General features: G+C 41.1%; 1 protein-coding gene across 1 annotated transcript in view; it reads right to left on the bottom strand.

The window, feature by feature from the left end:
• Positions 1–20,360, bottom strand: part of PDK1 (pyruvate dehydrogenase kinase 1) — a 36,499-nt gene extending 16,139 nt beyond the window's left edge. Inside the window, exons 1-8 of the mRNA XM_049773473.1 lie at positions 20,178–20,360; positions 17,782–17,923; positions 14,005–14,076; positions 8,553–8,737; positions 8,169–8,258; positions 7,531–7,608; positions 5,924–6,000; positions 2,459–2,557 (exon numbers count right to left, since the gene is read on the bottom strand). Coding sequence (XP_049629430.1) covers positions 2,459–2,557; positions 5,924–6,000; positions 7,531–7,608; positions 8,169–8,258; positions 8,553–8,737; positions 14,005–14,076; positions 17,782–17,923; positions 20,178–20,199 — 765 coding nt within the window. The 5' untranslated portion in view covers positions 20,200–20,360. The remainder of the gene's footprint in view (positions 1–2,458; positions 2,558–5,923; positions 6,001–7,530; positions 7,609–8,168; positions 8,259–8,552; positions 8,738–14,004; positions 14,077–17,781; positions 17,924–20,177) is intronic.
• Positions 20,361–20,575: the final 215 nt, after the last annotated feature.

Raw genomic sequence — 20,575 nt, forward strand, 5'->3', positions numbered from 1 at the left:
AGAAGCTTGCTACTGTACTTTTTTCTCTCTTTCTTTCTCCTCTTTCTTCTCTATTTCTTCTTTCCTTCTCTTCTTTCTTTCTTTCTTTCTTTCCTTTTCTTCTCTCTTTCCTTTTCTTCTCTTTTTTCTCTATCTTCTTTTTTTTTGGGGGGGTCACACCCAGTGTCGTTCAGGGGTTATTTCTGGATATGCACTCAGAAATCCCTCCTGGCTTGGGGGACCATATGGGATGCCAGGTGATCAAAGTGCAGTTTGTCCTAGGCTAGTGCCAGCCGGCCCCATCTTTCTCTTTTCTTTTCTTTTCTTTTCCTTCTTTCCCTCCCTTTCTTCCTTCCTTCCTTCTTTTTCTTTCTATCCTCTGCACTCAGAAATCAGCCTTGGCAGGCTCAGGGACCATATGTGAAGCCAGGGATCAAAACCAGGTCTGTTTCGGTCAGCCATGTACAAGACAAATACCCTACTTCAGTGCTATCATTCTGGCTCCATTTTTCTTTCTTTTATTTTTTTCTGCTCTTCCATTTATTTTCTTTCCTTAATTATTTAATAACTTTGCTTTCACTTATCTGGAAATAAATGAACTATGATCAACTATGTCAACTATGTGATACATTTTCTCTTTGTTTTGGTTTTTGGTTTTTCGGGCCACACCCATTTGATGCTCAGGGGTTACTCCTGGCTAAGCGCTCAGAAATTGCCCCTGGCTTGGGGGAACCATATGGGACCCCGGGGATCGAACCGCAGTCGCGATCTTCCCTTGGCTAGCGCTTGCAAGGCAGACACCTTACCTCTAGTGCCACCTCACCGGCCCCGTGATGCACTTTCTTTAAATAAATAATGGCTATAAGACAAAGATGGAATTATAAAATAACATAGGAATCTAACATCAAGATATTACCTCCAATTAACATATATATATATATACACCACCAACACAGGAGCATCTAAATATAGAAAACAAATACTAATAAACCTAAAGAGAAAACCTGACAGCAACATGTTAATATTAGGGGACTTGCCACCCATTTCCATCAAAGCATAGATCCTCCAGAAAAGAGTATGGGAACAGGAGCCAGAGAGTTAGCAGTGAGGGTAAAGCATCTGCTTGCCTTGAATGCAGCTGACTCTAATTCCAGCACCACATATAGTTAGTTCTCCAAACACTGTCAGGAATGATCCTTAAGAACATAACCAGGGCTGGAGAGATAGCACAACGCCGTTTGCCTTGCAAGCAGCCAATCCAGGACCTAAGGTGGTTGGTTCGAATCCCGGTGTCCCATATGGTCACCCGTGCCTGCCAGGAGCTATTTCTGAGCAGACAGCCAGGAGTGAGCCCTGAGCACTGCTGGGTGTGGCCCAAAAAAAAAAAAGAAAAAAAAACACAGCCAGGAGTAAAAACTCTAAGCACCACTGGCTGTAGCCCAATCACTCAGTTCCCCTCTCCTACAAAAAATATAATAAAATTTTGTACTTAATGAACCACTAGATTACATGGATATAAAAACATATACAGATAATTCCATCTTAAAGAGGCAGAATGTTCATTCTATTCAAATTCACCTGAAGAATTCCAGATTGGGATAAATCTCTTAAATTTGGGAAAACTAGTACCTTTTCCAATCACTATGAAGTTAGAAATCAACCACAAGAAAAAAGCTAAAAAGAACACAAAAATGCAGACAAAAGGAAAACTTTCAGAGCAAAGAAATCAAATGAAAAAAAAATTTTTTAAATCTGGAAAGAAAAATACTGTATACTGGACAGGAATAGAGCATGAGAATAAGGATAAGGCATCTGCCCTGGAATTTTTCAGACTGGGGTTTTAAACCTGTCAGGAGTGATTCCTAAGCACAGAGAGAGTGAGCTCAGATCCAGAAACAAAAACAGAACAAAACAAGACAAAAAAAGTTCCTTCAGACTCATATAGCTGGGCAGATCATAACAGGGAACGCCCCTCACTCACTTGAACAGTTTGATTTCCCTATCTCTGCCCCCAAAAGTGGGTATCAAAGGAGATAGTAATAACTGCTAAACTGTCACCAGGAGTATGTTAACTTGAATTGCCTGATTGGCTACCAGACTAGAAAGAATCAAATCTATAATCTATTAGATACATGAAGCAAACATACATGGTCTTTACTAACTACTCAAGATGGATTTTATTTCTCCTAAAAGTAGATCACCTCTTCCAGAAACCAGTGAGTTCCTGTACATCAATATTTAAAAGCAGAGGAGAGGGCTGGAGGGATAGTACAGAGGTAGGGCGTTTGCTTTACAAGCAGCCAACCTGGGATGGACCTGGGTTCAATTCTCAACACCCCATATGGTTCCCTGAGCCTGCCAGGAGTGATTTCTGGGCACAGAGTCAGGAGTAAGCTCTGAGCACTGCTGGGTGTGGCCCAAAAACAAAAAAAAAAAAAAAGAAAGAAAAGAAAAGCAGAGGAGAAAAGCCAGCATGTACCTTCACTGTCAGGTCTTCGTTCCCCAAGGTGACATGGACGTGGATGGGCGGGTAAACCCCTTTGTCAGCATGGTGCTCCATGGTTGCTCTCATGGCATTCTGAAATACATGAGGGCATGGACCACATGAAAGCTGCAGCTTGAAGACAAATGAAATAAAGTGTAATTTCAAGGACATATGCACTGCTTAACGTTTAAAGTATCTCTTTTTGAGGGGCACACCTGGAGGTGTATGGGGAACCCAGTAGGTTTACGGAGAAAACTTGGGGTTTCCACATTAAAAACATGTGTTCCAGACTTTAAGTCATTCCTCTGGACCTAAATAAATTTCTTTTTTTTTTTTTTTTTTGGGGCCACACCCGGTGACGCTCAGGGGTTACTCCTGGCTATGCGCTCAGAAGTCGCTCCTGGCTTGGGGGACCATATGGGACGCCGGGGGATCGAACCGCGGTCCGTCTCCTAGGCTAGCGCAGGTAAGGCAGGCACCTTACCTCGAGCGCCACCGCCCGGCCCCTAAATAAATTTCTTAATCAATGTCAATACTTTATTTAATAGGTTTGGGGCCATGCCTAGGAGAACTATAAATATATTTAAGGAATTACTTTTTGGAAGCAATTGCTAAATTAGTAACTGTGGATATGAAAGAGAAACATCTTAAAAGTTTCTATATTAAACAAAAAAAAAAAAAGGGGGGGCCGGGCGGTGGCGCTGGAGGTAAGGTGCCTGCCTTGCCTGCGCTAGCCTAGGACGGACCTCGGTTCGATCCCCCGGTGTCCCATATGGTCCCCCAAGAAGCCAGGAGCAACTTCTGAGCACATAGCCAGAAGTAACCCCTGAGCATTACAGGGTGTGGCCCAAAAACAAAAACAAAAAAACAAACAAACAAAAAAAAAGTTTCTATATTAAATTAAATTCTGAATGCTTTCCAAAATCAGGCTTCTTGACACTTCCATTAGTTTATAGAAAAGCAAATAATTCTATTTAAATATTTTTGTAATTTTAGTAAGTGAGGGAACTATGAAAATAGTTGTTTCTATTTTCAAAAACTACTAATTATCATAAATTGCTTTAAGAAAAAAATTAGGGGCTGGAGAGATAGCACGGGGTAGGGTGTTTGCCTTGCACACTGCAGACCCAGGATAGACCCAGTTCTATTCCCAGCATCCCACATGATCCAGCCTGCCAGGTGCAATTTCTGAGCACAGAGCCAGGAGTAATCTCTGAGCACTGCCGGATGTGGCTCAAAAACCCAAATAAATAAATAAATGTATGTTTAAAAAATTTAGGGACCAGAAAAATAGTACAGGGACAGGGTAATTGCCTTGCATGCAGCTGACCCCTGGTTTGATTACTGGAACCATAGGGAATGATTCCTGAGCACAGTCATGTATATATGTGTATATACATATATGCATATATATGTATGTGTGTATAGCACAGAGCATATATATATATATATGTATATTAAATAGTAATAACAACAATGGTCAAATTGTGATAGAACTGAATCTAACAGTAAATTAGCTTGAAACAGATATTTAACATTGAAAAACTGTTTTTGATCAATTTCCAAAGGAAACATATTCTAAGTAGTAAGCCCTAACTTGACAAGTGATATTAGAGGAAAAAAATGATAAAGAACTAGATAGAGGAGCCAGAGAGATAGTATAGCAAGTAGGGCATTTGCCTTGCATGCAGCTGACCCCAGTTCGATCTTTGATATCCAATATAGTCCCCTACTCCCTTCAGGAGTGATCCCTAAGCACAGAGCCAGGTGTGAAGCCTGAGTACTGACAGGTGTACTCAAAACGGAACAGGATAAAATGACTAGAGTTAAGAGTGCAAAAGGATGGGTTGAATCCGGAAATAAGAGTGTGTGGCCTTGAAACCCAATCAGTAGTATTAAGTGTCCCCAAAGGAAGAAATTCTATCATCTTTACCAAAGGCCACTTAGAACCTTGTTCCAGATGGAGGCTATTAGTGATACCATGTAAAATCTATTAGAACATAGTAATATTCCTTCTTCTATTTATTTTTACTAAGTATCATGAGGCACAAGGTCTTTGGGTGACTGAAATTTCAAGGAAAAAATTAATTTCAATCTTTGAATGACACTACAGGTTGGAGAGATTGTAAGGTGCTTGCTTACTTTGACTGATTAATACAATCAATCCTGATTAGATTCCTGGCACCACATATGCTCCCACAAGAGACTCGTCAAATAAATTCCATGAGCAAAGAAGCAAGCATAAACTCCAAGTAATTCCCAGAGTAGCCCCAAACACAAATAAATAAATAATTGCGACTATTTATTCATTTGGCTATCTAGTAAGATTCTGCTTAGAAAGATATTAATATGCTTGTGGTGTCCCAGACAAAAGAATATTCCTAATATTGTTCATTTTTAAAATTATTTTTATTATATTTTATTATTCCTTACTGTTCTCTTTTACTGTTCAGCTTTAGTAATTTTTTTCTTTTTCACTCTAGGATGCCTCTCCTTTTACATTTGTTTGCAGCAGGATGACATAACCAGTTAGAATCTAGAATCTGGTTATGAGCTGTCATTTTCAGTCTCAGTGACCACCTCTAATTCTCCTCACTCACCTTTCTGTCTTTTATGTGTATCAATGAATGGGAAATTGTTGCGCTTAATTGTTTTGAATTTTAAATAATTGCAGTAAAAGGCAAATTTGACAATGGAAGCCTTCTAAGAGGGGAGGAATCCTTTGGGGGGGGTTGGTTATTTTTGTGTTCAATTTTTGGGCCATACCCAGAAGTGCTCAGGGCTATCTATGTACTCAAAAGACTATCTGGGGTGCCAGAGATCTATCCCAGGTCGGCAACATGCAAGTCACTCCACCTTGAGAAGAGACTTTCATTCTTCCAATTACTTTGTTGTTGTTGTTGGTAGTGATGGTTGGTTTTGTTTTTTGGTCACACCAGTGGTGCTCAGGGGTTACTCCTGGCTCTGTGCTCAGAAATCAGAAATCATCCCTGTCAAACTCTGCTCGAGGGACCATATGGGGTGTCAGGGATCGAACTCAGGTCTGTCTTGGATTGGCCACATGTAAGGCAAATGCCCTACCACTGTTATATCGTCCAGCCCCTACTTTGTTTCTTAAAAACAGATATATGACTTTCCAAGCACTTCTAAGGTGCTTTCAGTTACCAGACACTTTTCTATTCCCAATCTTCTTAATAACATAGACAGTACATGAAGTGGCAGGAATGTTACTCAAATGTCTGGTTTTCAGATACTAAAATCTGAGCCTACCACTACACTCAGGGGCCTCAGCAGAGTGATAAAAAAGCTTGGTCACCTGTGATGTCATCTAATTTCATACACAAAATGATACCCTTGAATAGTTTTGAAACCTGCAGAAACTTCAGTAGAAAAGTTCCAGAGCAGACTCCTGACCTTGGGAAAAAATTGATAAAGGTTATGCAATACTATTTTACAAACCTTGAAAAGCTCAAACACCATGTGATAGAGATGGGACGGTACATAAACCACTTGTATGGGATGTCCTGGTGATTTTGCTAAAGAGCAGAAGAGAAAAAAGATAAAAATAAAGTATAGAGAGATGTGCTTATGGAATCTTAAAGAATAAATTGTGCAGCAATAAGAAGAGAAACATTTACTGTAGAAGACAGTTCATTTGTTGGGGAAATGCCACACTAGATGTTCCATGTATTCAATTTGTAACTCCAGTCCATGCTCACACAGACCTCTAGGGACCATGACAACATGCACCCTACACATAACACCGGCCTGCCCACCTCAAACTTTACTTCTCACACTGAATCTTTCTGATGTCACTTAACCTTAAGGACAACATTTTTCATTTCCAAGAAGTGTTAAATCCAACAAATCCCATAATCCCACTATATTTAAGACCAATTTTTTCAATGCCTCTTAAATTTTGGTGACATGTTTTTTATTTTATTTAAGGAAAACTTTTCACCAGGTACACATCTGATTTAAATTTTAGGTTCCCATCAGTTCATCAGGGATGCTAATTCAACTGTCTGTATTTACTAAGAGCCTACTGGGGACAGGGGACAAACGGTATAAACAGAATCTTCAGGAAGCATAGGAGTAAGATTGAACAGCCTTCAAGACTCTAGTTCAGCCAATGTACTGGCTTTTTCTCCCTTGGGAGAAGAAATGGGGTACCTGGAAACGGCCCACTGTACTCCAGGTTCCCAAACTATTATACACTGTGATATTATGCAATAAACGAGTTAATGTGACTTTAGAGGAAAAAAACTAGGGATTCTATTTTCTGTTGGCAACTTTTCCCACAGCCCTTTCTCTCCAAAGTCCAGAGAAACTTGACTCCTTTTCATTTGTCACCTGAATTTAGAAAATTACTCTTTACCTCTAGGAAAACAAGAGAGATAAATCAATCTAGCTCATACATCTCACCCCCCCCAAACACACTAATCTGGGTAAAAGAAGGATATCATAGATAAACAGATTTCCAAATAAAAAAGCAATCTCTTTTCTCTTCAACACCACAGTCTTTTCATTTCCTCAGCAATACAAATCATTTAAAAGCCAGGAAGAGAACATTGAAAAAGTAAAATTTACACCAGCATTTTTGGTTTTTTTCACATTTATAGTTCTAGTACTAGACCACAGATCAGATGTTATAAGCAAGACCCATAGTTTCCAACCTTCCTATACCTGTGGACCAGCACTGGTCCATGAGCTGGTGGTTGAAAACACTGTCTTAGATACTTAAGTATATATAAACATCAAATGCAATATTTCTGGCATCACTTATTTTCTTGATTACACAGAAAAAATTAAGTATGCAAAGGATAAACATTAACAATTACAGATAAAAAATATGGGGAAGACAAAAAGTCCGTATGTTTTTCAGTCTATCCATAAATTCTCATACACACACACTCATTTTAGCACAGTTGTTTTTCCTCAACTTTCATATCTAATAAAGAAGTAGAAGAAACAAATTTTCAATCAAATAAACCAAAATTCTTATCCTCTCTTCTCAAATAATCATATATCACTAATTATTGAAAAAAAGAGAACATCAGGCTTACCATTTAATTCTTCAAGTTCTAGTTCAGGAGAGTTAACATAATACAAATCACACAGACGCATAGCATTTTCATAGCCATCTAGCAAGAATCGAAATGTTAAAAAAAATAAAGCATTAACTAATTTATATCTGTTTCATGCATTAAGATAACAACAACATTAAAAAATAAGAAGTGAAGCTCTCTAGAAGAAAATACACTTTTAGTTTGGGCAAAACATGAAGTGGCATGTTAAAATTGACAGCGATGACTGAAATACAGAAAATCTTCATGGAAAATGAGGGACTATAAACAGTAAAAATAAGATAGCAAGCTGAAGAAAATTTTCACATCACATATTCAAACAGTGACTTGGAAAATAGAGGTATGTGTCATTCAGTGTATAGTTAGTGTTATTCATTGTATAGTACCATTCTGGTGCTATCATAATTTGAAATGCATTTAAATAAAATTTTTAGGCTACACCCAGTAGTGCTCAGGACTTACTCTTGGCTCTGTGCTCAGAGGATCATATGTGATAGCAGGGATCAAACAGGGATTGGCTATATGCAAAGTATCTGATCTGCTGTATTCTCTCTCCAACCCACACACAACAATTTTGACTTTTGCCTCCCTTCTGAAGGAGATATGTAAGTACTTACCTTTTATAACTTCCACGACATTGCAGTTTGGATTTATGCTTCCAATGTGTTTGCGAATAGATGGGCTACCTTTGCCACCAAACAGTAAGGCTATCAATAAAAAAAAAAAATAAACAAAATAACTAAAATACCCAGTATTCTCTTCCAGGTGTTACTACTATTCTTTAAATGCTACCAAACTACTTTCCTTAAAACATACACGTACTCGCATTTTGCATAATTCTAACTTATAAACATTCAATTAAAAAATCTCCTCTGTAGTGATAGTCAAAATGTTTTTAATATGAAAAAAGAAATCTACAACTAAACAGAAGTTCTCTAAACAAATTTAAAACACAACAATACATTTGTTTTGGATGCTTCTCATGGTTCCCAAACACCTACAGTGTTGATTGAGTAACATTCGAATGGAAATGCGGCTCATGTAGAAACGATCCAAGAAGTACTGAACGTTCTGGCTGGTAACTGGATCCACCCCAAAGCTTTCCTTATATTCGATAATCCCTTGGGCCATCGTGGGAATAACATCGTTGTGTCTGTTCCTGATGCGTATCACAGTATCTGTAAAGCTAAACAAACCTGTTAGTTAAGCAGTCAAATATTTAACCAATGGAAATATCCCCCTTTACAGACCTCCCTTGGAGTCTGGGCCCACACCCAGCAATGATAGGCAGTCAAGATAGCTGGGATTCAAAGCTAGGATCTGAGGAAGAGGGAATGATTCAGGTCTGCATGCCAAGGATGACCTGAGCCAGCAATATGACGCTTGGCAGGGGACTTCCAGGTCTGAGTTTTTGGTGTTTGTTTTAAACAACTCATCGTTTCTATTTATACCTTAATTTACGTCTCTTTTTCTAAAATACCCAAACCAGTATTATTCTCAACAGTTCACCTTATTTTTTAGGTTCACCTGACTTTTCAGAAGGTGCTATATAGTACCAGGATCATTGCCAATAAACAACTATCACACTTTATTTTTTCTGCCAAAAGTTGGGGTCATAATTTTGTAAAAAGTTTCATGTAATGAGGCTGGAGAGTAGAGTTCAAGGTCTTGCTTGCTTGCAGCTAAAAGCTTGACAGTGGTCCAAATCCTGGTACCATGTAGTACTGCCAGGTATGGACCAGGACAATAGAATCAGATACTTCCAGGGATAGCCCATGGTAGGTCCTAAGCATAGAAGAGGTGTGGACCTTAGGTACTCCTGGATGTGCTAGTCAAAAAAAGAGAAGAAAAGAAAAGAAACTTCTCATATTAGTTGCATATCCAATTATTTTTTTGCAAAGAAAGAGAGAAACATAAAATGTGACCATTATATATACATGTGTGCATTGCAGGCATGCACATGTAAAATATACACAAACACACACAGCTGGTTTATGGTGTTCAGATATTTAACTGCAGTGCTTGTCAAGGGTCACATATGGCTATCTGCTTAGCCAATGTGCGTGCTGGGTGTTACACTTCCAGTCATCGGGCTCAAACTTTTTTTCAGCTGAGATACTTGCCTGAGTTGTTAAGTCATACCCTTTTAGCAGGGGCACTTGCACACTTCTAGCTGCAGTGCTTGATGTGCTGGGGATCACAGACAATAGAGCTTCAGGATCATGCTGGTTGCATGTGGCAGCACCAGGAACTAAACTCATGGCTCACACTCGTAAGACAGAGGCACTTTATCACTGAACATCTCCATCTCCCAGTCCTCACATGCGGCTTCTATTTTTATTTTATTTTTTTTGGATTTTTTGGGTCATACCTAGAGGCACTGAGGGGGTTACTCCTGGCTCTTGCTCAGAAATCACTCCTGGCAGGCTCAGGGGACCATATGGAATACCGGGGATTGAACAGGGTCCTGTGTTGGCCACATGCAAGGCAATCACCCTACTGCTGTGCTATGGCTCTGGCCCCTATTTTTTTATTCTTTTACAGGACTAACAGCATGCAGCAAGAAGGGCCTCTTAAAAGTGTTTTGTTGTTTATTTGGTTTGGTTTGGTTTGGTTTGGCTTGGTTTGGTTTGGTTTGGGATCACACCTCATAGTTCTGAGGACTTTGCAGTCCTCAGGATCACTCCTGGCTACATTCAGGGCCTCATTATGGGGTGTTGGAATTGAAGACAAGTGCCCTGCTGACTGTGCTCTGGCTTTACTGCTTTAAAAGAAAACAATGGATTCAAAAACTGGTACCACCAATTGCTGGTTTTATGGTCTTAACCTCTTTATACACTAATAGCATTGGTAAAGCTGTTTATTAAAAACTAAATGGCATTATTTGTATAATAAATTGTTTCCAATTTTTGTCATATGTCAATGATTCATTTAAACTATTCAGAAAACACAAAGACCTGATGGAGCCAAGAGACAGTACAGCAGGGAAGATGCTTGCCTCACACAGGGTTAACTTGCACACTTATGTGGATTTGACTTCAATCCCTGGCACCTCATATGGTTCCCTGAGCCTGCCAAAAGTAATCCCTGAGTGATCCATGAGCCAGGAGTAAGCCCTGAGCACTGCTGGATATGACCCAAAAACAAAACTAAAGAAAAAACAAAAAGACCCAAAACAAATGCAGTAATAAATTTTCTTGGTGGGGGGGCGCTGTGTGGTTCATCATACCCACACCTGGTCCCAAGTTGGCCACATGCAGAGTAAGATCCTTTGTTTTCTCTCTCTGGCCCCAACAAATATAAATTCTTAATGTTATTTTCAGACTAAATTATGTTTTGTTTTGTTTTTGTTTTGCATGCAGGAATTACTCCTAGAAGTGCTCTGGAGACCATCTGGGATGCCAGAGATCAAATCCACATCAGCAGTGTGCAAGGGAAATGCTCTACCTGCTGTATTATGTTCTGGCCCTGGTTTTTTGTTTGTTTGTTTAGTTTTCGGTTGTTTTTTTGGGGGGGAAGGGCTGTGTTACACCTAGAGTTGCTCAAGGTCCTTTCTTGGCTCAATGACTCTTGGCAATAATCAGGGAACCAAATGTGGTGCCAGGGATTTGAGTTGGCGAGGACACAAGTAAGGCAAACACCTTACCTTCTGTACTTTTATCTCTGGCTCCAAAATGAGTTCAAAATATTTATATAGATCTTTATTTATGTATCATGATTACAAGCATGCTCATAGTTGGGTTTCAGTCATAAAAAGAATACCCTCCCCCTTCACCAGTGCAACATTCCCACCACCAATGCCCCCCTGCTCCCACACCCATCTGTATCTAGACAGGCATTCTACTTCTCTCATTCATTAACATTGTCATGCTAGTTGTTAATGGAGTTATTTAGACTCATATAGCAAGGTGGCAGGCTACAAAATTAACACACAGAAATCAATGGCCTTTCTATACACCAATAGTAATAAGGAAGAAATGAACATTAAGAAAACAACCCCATTCACAATAGTGCCACACAAACTCAAATATCTTGGAATCAACTTGACTAAAAATGTGAAGGACCTATACAAAGAAAACTATAAAACTCTGCTCCAAGAAATAAGAGACGACACGCGGAAATGGAAGCACATACCCTGCTCATGGATTGGCAGGATTAACATCATCAAAATGGCAATACTCCCCAAAGCATTGCACAGATTTAATGCGACCCCTCTAAAGATACCCATGACATTCTTCAAAGAAGTGGATCAGGCACTTTTGAAATTCATTTGGAACAATAAACACCCTAGAATAGCTAAAGCAATCATTGGTAAAAAGAATATGGGAGGAATTACTTTCCCCAACTTTAAACTGTACTACAAAGCAATAGTTATCAAAACAGCATGGTATTGGAATCAGGACAGGCCCTCCGATCAGTGGAATAGGCTTGAATACTCAGAGAATGTTCCCCAGACATACAATCATCTAATTTTTGATAAAGAAGCAAGAAACCCTAAATGGAGCAAAGAAAGCCTCTTCAACAAGTGGTGTTGGCACAACTGGCTAGCCACTTGCAAAAAATTGAACTTAGACCCCCAGCTAACATCATGTACAAAGGTTAAATCCAAATGGATGAAAGACCTTGATATCAGACCCGAAACCATAAGATATATAGAACAACACTAGGTAAAACACTCCAGGACATTGAGACTAAAGGCATTCTCAAGGAGGAAACTGCACTCTCCAAACAAGTGAAAGCAGAAATTAACAGATGGGAATATATTAAGGTGAGAAGCTTCTGCACCTCAAAAGAAATAGCGCCCAGGATACAGGAGCCCCCCACTGATTGGGAGAAACTATTCACCCAATACCATTCAGATAAGGGGCTAATCTCCAAAATATACAAGGCACTGACAGAACTTTACAAGAAAAAAACATCTAATCCCATAAAAAAATGGGGAGAAGAAATGGACAGACACTTTGACAAAGAAGAAATACAAATGGCCAAAAGACACATGAAAAAATGCTCCACATCACTAATCATCAGGGAGATGCAAATCAAAACAACTCATACCCCAGAGATTGGCACACATCACAAAGAATGAGAACAAGCAGTGTTGGCAGGGATGTGGAGAGAAAGGAACTCTTATCCACTGCTGGTGGGAATGCCGTCTAGTTCAACCTTTATGGAAAGCAATATGGAGATTCCTCCAAAAACTGGAAATCGAGCTCCCATATGACCCAGCAATACCACTCCTAGGAATATACCCTAGGAACACAAAAATACAATACAAAAATCCCTTCCTTACACCTATATTCATTGCAGCACTATTTACCATAGCAAGACTTTGGAAACAGCCAAGATACCCTTCAACAGATGAATGGCTAAAGAAACTGTGGTACATATACACAATGGAATATTATGTAGCTGTCAGGAGAGATGAAGTCATGAAATTTTCCTATACATGGATGTACATGGAATCTATTATGCTGAGTGAAATAAGTCAGAGAGAGAGAGAAAAATGCAGAATGGTCTCACTCATCTATGAGTTTTAAGAAAAATGAAAGACATTCTTGCAATAATAACTTTCAGACATGAAAGAGAAAAGAGCTGGAAGTTACAGCTCACCTCAAGAAGCTCACCACAAACAGGGATGAGTTTAGTTAGAGAAATAACTACATTTTGAACTATTCTAATAATGAGAATGTATGAGGGAAATAGAAAGCCTGTCTAGAGTACAGGCGGGGATGGGAATGTTGCACATGTGTTCTTTACATGACTGAAACCCAAACACAATCCTGTATGTAATAAAGTTGTTTAAATAAAAAAAGAAAAAAAAGTTAATTAATTCTGCTATGTTGGTTATTAACTTGGTCATATTACTTTCTGTTTTTATTGTCACAAACTAGAGATGCAAGATGACATTTCTGTAGCCTTCAGTGTTATTTAAATGATTTACTAATCTTTAAAAATTGAAAGATTTTACATGAAAAAAAATCTATACTTACACCTTTTCTTGAAAGACACACAGACCAAACAGTCTGTCTGGACACTGCACTGCTATAACAGATAAAAGCGGAAAATGAAAATGCTGTAACGGATAAAAGTTTGAGACGCCTGTATTCAACCAAGTTCAAGTGCTCCCCAATGAGCCCTGTACCTCAGTGCCAATAGGACCACATCTAGATTTCCATCCACTGATGGTCATGTTTGAACTTGATTTCTTATAGCTAAATTTAGAGGAGCAGGTAGTATTTCTTAGGTCTCCACATTTTACTGATTTATGTGACTCGTCTTGCCTTGCCTCTAAAGGCTGTTCTAGAAAGAAACTCTCACATACTCTCACTCTCCAGAGAAGCAGAAACCAATTGCCCTAGAGTGTCCAATAGTGGTTTTAAGCTAAATACATTAATCAGATGACTGAAAGGCACATAAGCTGTGTTTAGAAAAGGATCAAATAAATGTACTTACTCATATATAATTTTAGCATCTTCAGCACTTTTATCCTTAAAATCAAGAAGCTCCTGAAGACTCTGAATATACCTAAAATGCAAACAAAATAATAAGATAAATGTTTTTGCATTATCAAGAAAATTCTCAAAAGGTATTTTCAATAGTTATTTCTAAAAATAATTAAATGCATGGGGACCGGAGAAATAGCATGGAAGTAAGGCATTTTTGCCTTGCAGGCAGAAGGTTGGTGGTTCGAATCCCGGCATCCCATATGGTCCCCCGAGCCTGCCAGGAGCGATTTCTGAGTGTAGAGCCAGGAGTAACCCCTGAGCAGTGCTGGGTGTGACCCAAAAAAGAATTTTTTAATGCTGGGAACAGGATAAAGTAGACATTTTATAATTATTCCTATTTTTTCCTATAATGTAGTTTAAATAAAAATATTAGGATTTCTTTTTCTAAAAGCTCTATACCCAGAAATATCTTTACAATTCCTCAGATTCACCACTGCATACTGCAATATGAGCATTTTTTATGAGAATTTCATTTCACAATAGTGACTATGGGACATAATGAGTAACTGAACTTAGCTTAGATTTGGGGAATGAAGAGAACAACCTGTTCGGATCTATGAGTGTACTTTAATGGTCTGGGGTTTGAAAAGAATCTTAATTTTAGATGTCTATAGCCAAAACCTAAAATCTGCCACCTCACTCTTTTTAAGCATCATGGAACAAAAACACAAACGTTACAAAGGGTACAAAACATTACAAGAAAAAAATTACACAATATTTTAAAAATGTATTTAATTTTTGCGTGTGTGTGATTTTGACCATAACTGGTTTTGCTCTGGAGTCACTCATGGCTTTGTACTCATACTCAGGGAACAACATGAGGTGCCAGGGATGGAACAGTAGTCAGCCTCATGTAAGCACCCCAACGGACTGGTCCCATTAAATGTAGGTTTATTTTAATTTGTGAAACAATTCAAGTTAACAAATCATCTGTCAAAGAAAGTGCAAGAGAGGCGAACCAGCTGCCATTCTCAAGGTCAGGCACAAAGCATGCCACAATGTTAAGAATGCCTCAGCCCGCCGCTGGCCTTCTGAAGGCTCAGATCTGCCTGACTCTTCTGCCAGCTCTGAGCTTACACCTTGCCTACTGACCACAAAAGTGCTGGGAAAAAACCTGTCAACCTTTATACTGATTTGGAAAGCTGTTTCTGACAGCAATTCACCTTGGTACATTCCAAAGTCAAACCATCTATCATGCTGCTTTAACCCTGTGTTTTCTCTTCATTGGCAAGAGAATCCCTATGCTCTTTATTGAAGAGGTCTTTTCCCACCTATAATGTGTCAGGTACAGACAAGGTTTCAAAATGTGACACTTTTTTTTTTTTTTTAAGTTTTTGAGCCATACCTGGCAATGCTCAGGAGCTACTCTTGGTTCTGTACTCAGGAATAATTTCTGGTGGGCTTGGGGGCTCTAAAGGATACTGGAGGTCGAACCTGTGTCAGCCTTATGCAAGACAAACACCTTACCTGCTGTACTATTGCTCTGTCTCTGGCAGATATTTTTTTTGGGGGGGGGGGTTTGGGCCACACCAGGCAGTGCTCAGGGGTTACTCCTGGCTATCTGCTCAGAAATAGCTCCTGGCAGGCACGGGGGATCATATGGGATGCTGGAATTTGAACCAACCACCTTAGGTTCTGGGTCGGCTGCTTGCAAGGCAAACGCTGCTGTGCTATCTCTCCGGCCCTGGCAGATATTATTTTTAATGAAGAATTGTGGGGGCAAAAAATAAGTTTCCAAAGAAAAGCCTATGTTATCTTCTATTCTACCACAGTTCCTAAACAAATGCCTCTTATTTAAACCACATTCATAACTGCTCTATACTTGGGCTAGACAGCATCTAATTATCATATATGCAGCAGTCATTTACTTGAAATTTCTTTCAAAAATTAACATTGGATCAGTTTCTTCCACTGCTATGCCTACAAAAGGAAAGCTACAATTTCTATAAATAATTTTGAATGTGCATGCAGCTAAATTCTTTCCACTTAAGACTTTGGCAAGTTCTTTTGTTTGAAAGGTATAGTGCTTAAGAAAATAACAGACTAAAATTAATAACTCTGAGCCTGGGAGCTAGTTTAAAAGATTGGAGTACATGCTTTGCCTATGGGAAGTCTTAGGTTTGATTCCTGGCACAGCAGAGCCCTCCTGATCATTAGCAGGTGTGCCCCCAAATAACAGTAACAAAAAATAGCTCTAAAGTGTCAGGGGGGGAAGTACAGCAAGTAGGGCATTTGCCTTACATGCAGCAGGCCTGGTTTTGATCCCCAGAACTACATACAGTCCTCTAAGAGTTTCCAGGAATAATTTCCTGAAAGCAAAGCCAGGAGTAAGGCCTAAGCACCTGTGGGTATAACCACCCCACCCCAAGAAAAAAACAAACAAACAAGCTATACAACGGTGGTCACACATATGTGTATACCTCATTTCTACTGTCATTTTTTGCTTGTTTGTTTCAGGCCACGCCCAGCTGTGCTCTAGGATTACTCCTGGCAGTGGGAGGAAAAGGCTAGGATGGGAGGGTGACCATATATAATATGAGGCTTTGTAGCAACGCAAGGGAGGGCTCAGAGTAAAGCCCATCTCCCTGAGCCCTTTACTACCAATTTTAAGGGATTATTGCTTCCTTATGATTTCATTAATAGTTGCTTTTTAAATGGTAACAACATGAACTTTGGGACTTAAAAAGATATACTTCAATAAAATAAATGAAATCCATTAACAATGAACAGATTTCTTAACATATTTAATTGTTCTGACTACAGTATGCTATAGTAGAAACAAAACTATTTGGGTTGGAATCCAAGCTCTATTTTTTTTTTTTTTTTTTTTTTTTTGGTTTTTGGGCCACACCCGGTAACGCTCAGGGGTTACTCCTGGCTATGCGCTCAGAAGTCGCTCCTGGCTTGGGGGACCATATGGGACGCCGGGGGATCGAACCGCGGTCCGTCTCCTAGGCTAGCGCAGGTAAGGCAGGCACCTTACCTCCAGCGCCACCGCCCGGCCCGGAATCCAAGCTCTATTTAAGATGCTGCCTTAAGTGAAGACTTAGCTAGTAGACTTACCTAAGCTTCCTCACCTGTAAAGCATAGATGAAGATGCCTAAAGGAGAGGTTGCTTAAGGGGTTAAGGCAATGCATACAAATCACTAGATAGTAACAAATGGTGGCATTTTTATTATACTATCCCAGCAGATTAAATTTAGTGTCTGTATTGCTATGTAGTTCTGATTGCCTGTTTTTAAAGTCAAGAAGTAGTTTAGGAGACAAGCCCAGAAACAGTTATCTCCCAACAAAAAAGAGGGCAAAGATTCCATGAAAATGTAAAGATGCTTTTGTTGGACCAGAGAGATAGTATAGTGGGTAAGGTGCATGCCTTGCACACAGCCAACCTATATGTTTCCAAGACCACAAGGAGTGATTACTGAGCACAAAACCAGGTGTAGTCGATAGACCAAAAGAAAAAAAAATGCACTTGCTAGGGCTGGAGACATAGTTCAATAGGTAGGATACACTGCACACAGCCAGTTCAATTTCAATCCCCACATCACATATGGTTCCCCTAAGCCTGCCAAAAGTTATTCCTGATTGCATAGCCAGGAGAAAACTCAGAATCGTAGTGTGTAGTTGAACACCTACCCAAACTCCCTCCAAAAAAACATTTGCTTTAACCTTGAGTAAAGTCCACAACTCCATGGAAATTACAAATGCAAAATGGGGATCTCACCAGCTTTGTACCAGCTGAACAGATGGAGTCCTGAGAAGATTATCTGGAAGAAGACTTATTTCTTTCATTATATTTGCCAATCTAACAGGCAATTCTTGCCGCAAGAACATAAATGAAGTCTTCTCACAAGCATTCATAGATCCTAAAACCAAACATGGTGGTGAACAGAACAGTTAGTGCCACAGAAGCCAAGAATTGGGGATAAACGGGGACTTCTTTGATAAAATCATGGGAGGGAACATCAAGGCAGGCAAGAGATAAGCAACCAACATGGTCGCTGGACCTATCCAAACACTGCAGTTATTGACAGAGCCCGGAAGTTATTTTCCTTATTTTCTCCAATACCTACATCCTTATGTGATCTCCCATGGTGTGTATAAGGCAACCCAGGCAAGTCTGAGCAAGCTGCCCAAGTCAGTAGAACCTGCAAAAGCCCACATAACCTGTTGCTGCTATTAGTTAGGAAATCTGTTTCCTAACTCAGTTTATACAAATGGAAAGACAAGTCTGGAAAGCAGCAATGCTGGCAAGTTCATGGGAAGGTTCACAAATCCCATATGGTAGCATTACATACCCTAAGTACAAATAAGGCAGTAGGAGCTAGAGAATAGTACAGTGGGTAGAGAGAGCATTTGGCTAGCACCCGTCAACCTGGTTGCATCCTGGCATCTCATATAGTCTCCCAAAGTTTCCAGGAGTAATCCCTGCCAGTTGTGACCCAAAAGAAACATAAAATTAAAAAAGGCAGCAGCAGAAAGCAAAGAAAGCCACCAAAAATGCCCCTTCAGCATCCAACTTCAAACTTTCTCCACTGCCTGGTCAGTCCTTTTGTCTGATTTCTGGAAAGCCGCCCCCTCTGTGTAAGTATCAGGCTGATGGGAGAATAGTGATAGTGAGCTTTGGCAAACAGAAACTGAAAATCCTATTCTTTTAACTCATTCATTTAATCTTGCTGCTTTAGCAAAACTAGACTGTGACAGCAGGAATTAAATAAACCATCAGGGTAAAACCAATATTTTGCTAAAAGTTTCCTGTTGTAAATATTCAAAAAGCCAAACTCACCCCTTAATCGCAGGGTAGTAATTTTAAAGTGAAAGCAAAAGCCAAGGGCGAATTCTGATGAGAAAGGGGAAGGGGAAGAAAACTATGAACCAACATTTTAAGATAAAGGAGCCAAGGCAGTATCTTTCAGGCCCCAAAATGAATCGTTGGTGATGGTATAACATTCAGTACAGATGATAATAATGTCTTTTAACACTCAAATCTTGTTCGACATTATTAGAATTTTTCCTCCACTCCCCGCCACCCCTCTGCCAACACTCCCTTCTCCTTTATCCTTTATCTCCTATATCCTTTAGTCAAATCAAATGCACACAATTACAATTCTCTGCAATCTGTTGCATTCTTCCCAGAGCAGCAAAGAAAAGTCGACTGACCCTCTATGGGGAGTTGAAGGTAAAGAACGGTGGTGGCCTCATACACGCTGTGCCCAGGAACACTCACTCACACGTGCTCAAGAATGGATTCGCTGCAGAAGCAATAAATGTGCCACCTCTCGGGAGGCGCTGCAGCCAGCGGCTTAAGAAAACGTCCTGGGGTTAGGAGGGAACTTAAGGGGCATAGGTGGAAGAAAGGCCATGCCTTCTAGAAAACAATCAGCACCTTTATAGCCCGCTTCCCCAGATCACTGCCAATTTTCTGCAATCACCACCTGCATTGGGTTACACCTTATTTGGCCTAAAACCAAGTTTATCCCTGGTTTCTTTATATCAATTTGTTTGCAACTTGGTTTCACCCAAAACAAAGAATGTCTTAGTTGTAAACCTGGGGTGGGTTTACTGCCTCACCCAGGGGTGATCTCTGTACTCAATTGAAAAACGGTAGTTCTGGCAGGCAGCTGAGCTCCATACTAGGTAGAAGACTGCCAGACTGCACGTGTTTCACCCTCTGCCGGGTCTGGATTATTTCTTATTGCGACCCTGATTCAAGCTAGTTCGCTGTGCTTGGGGATACGGTGCTTGGGATGATTTTACACACATGCGCCACGGAGGCCCTGCAATAATACCCCAGGCAGGACAGAAGGTGCTCAGCCGGGAGCGTGTTCCTGCCAGTGGGGTGTGCGCGCCCCTGGCCCTCCACGGGTTGTTTTGCAACCAGCAGCACGAAGGCGGCTCAAGTTCCGGATTCTGGGCAAGGCCTGACACCCCGCCAGCTCGGGGGTGGGGGTGGGGGGCAAGAAGATCTGGGCGCGAGAAGGAGGCAGGAGGCACCTAGGCGCAGAGCTAGGAGACCAGGAGGCGGCTGGGGGCGACTGGGGGGCTGCGGGCCGCGTGTCCAGGTCCCCGGGCCGCACACAAAGGCCGGAGCCGAGGCCCGCGCCTCGCGCACTCACTCACCGAAGTCTAGGAACTGCTTCATGGAGAGCGGCGACGGGGAGAAGCGAGCGTAGAAGTCCACTTGGCCCGGAACGCCGCTCCCGGGCGCGGGGCCGGAGCCGGAGCCGGAGCCGGAGACCGACCTGAGGCTGCGCCGGGCCCCGCACCCGACCCGGGCGGCCCCGCGCACCAGCCGCACCAGCCGCACCATGGCGAGCCCCGCGCCGAGGAGCCGGAGCCCCGGCGCCAGGTCGCCTCGGCCCGGCGCTACGTGAGGGACGTGGCGGCACGAAGAGGCGGGGAGCAGCTGTCACGGCCGCGGCCGCCGCCCCCCGACGCCCAAGCCCGGCCCCTGCGCCGCCGTGGGGCGTGTCGGAGCGGGACCGGGGGTGGGGCCGGGAAGCGGCTCGGCTGTCGGT

The sequence above is a fragment of the Suncus etruscus genome, chromosome 5, assembly GCF_024139225.1.
Source record: "Suncus etruscus isolate mSunEtr1 chromosome 5, mSunEtr1.pri.cur, whole genome shotgun sequence".
NCBI classification, from domain to species: domain Eukaryota; kingdom Metazoa; phylum Chordata; class Mammalia; order Eulipotyphla; family Soricidae; genus Suncus; species Suncus etruscus.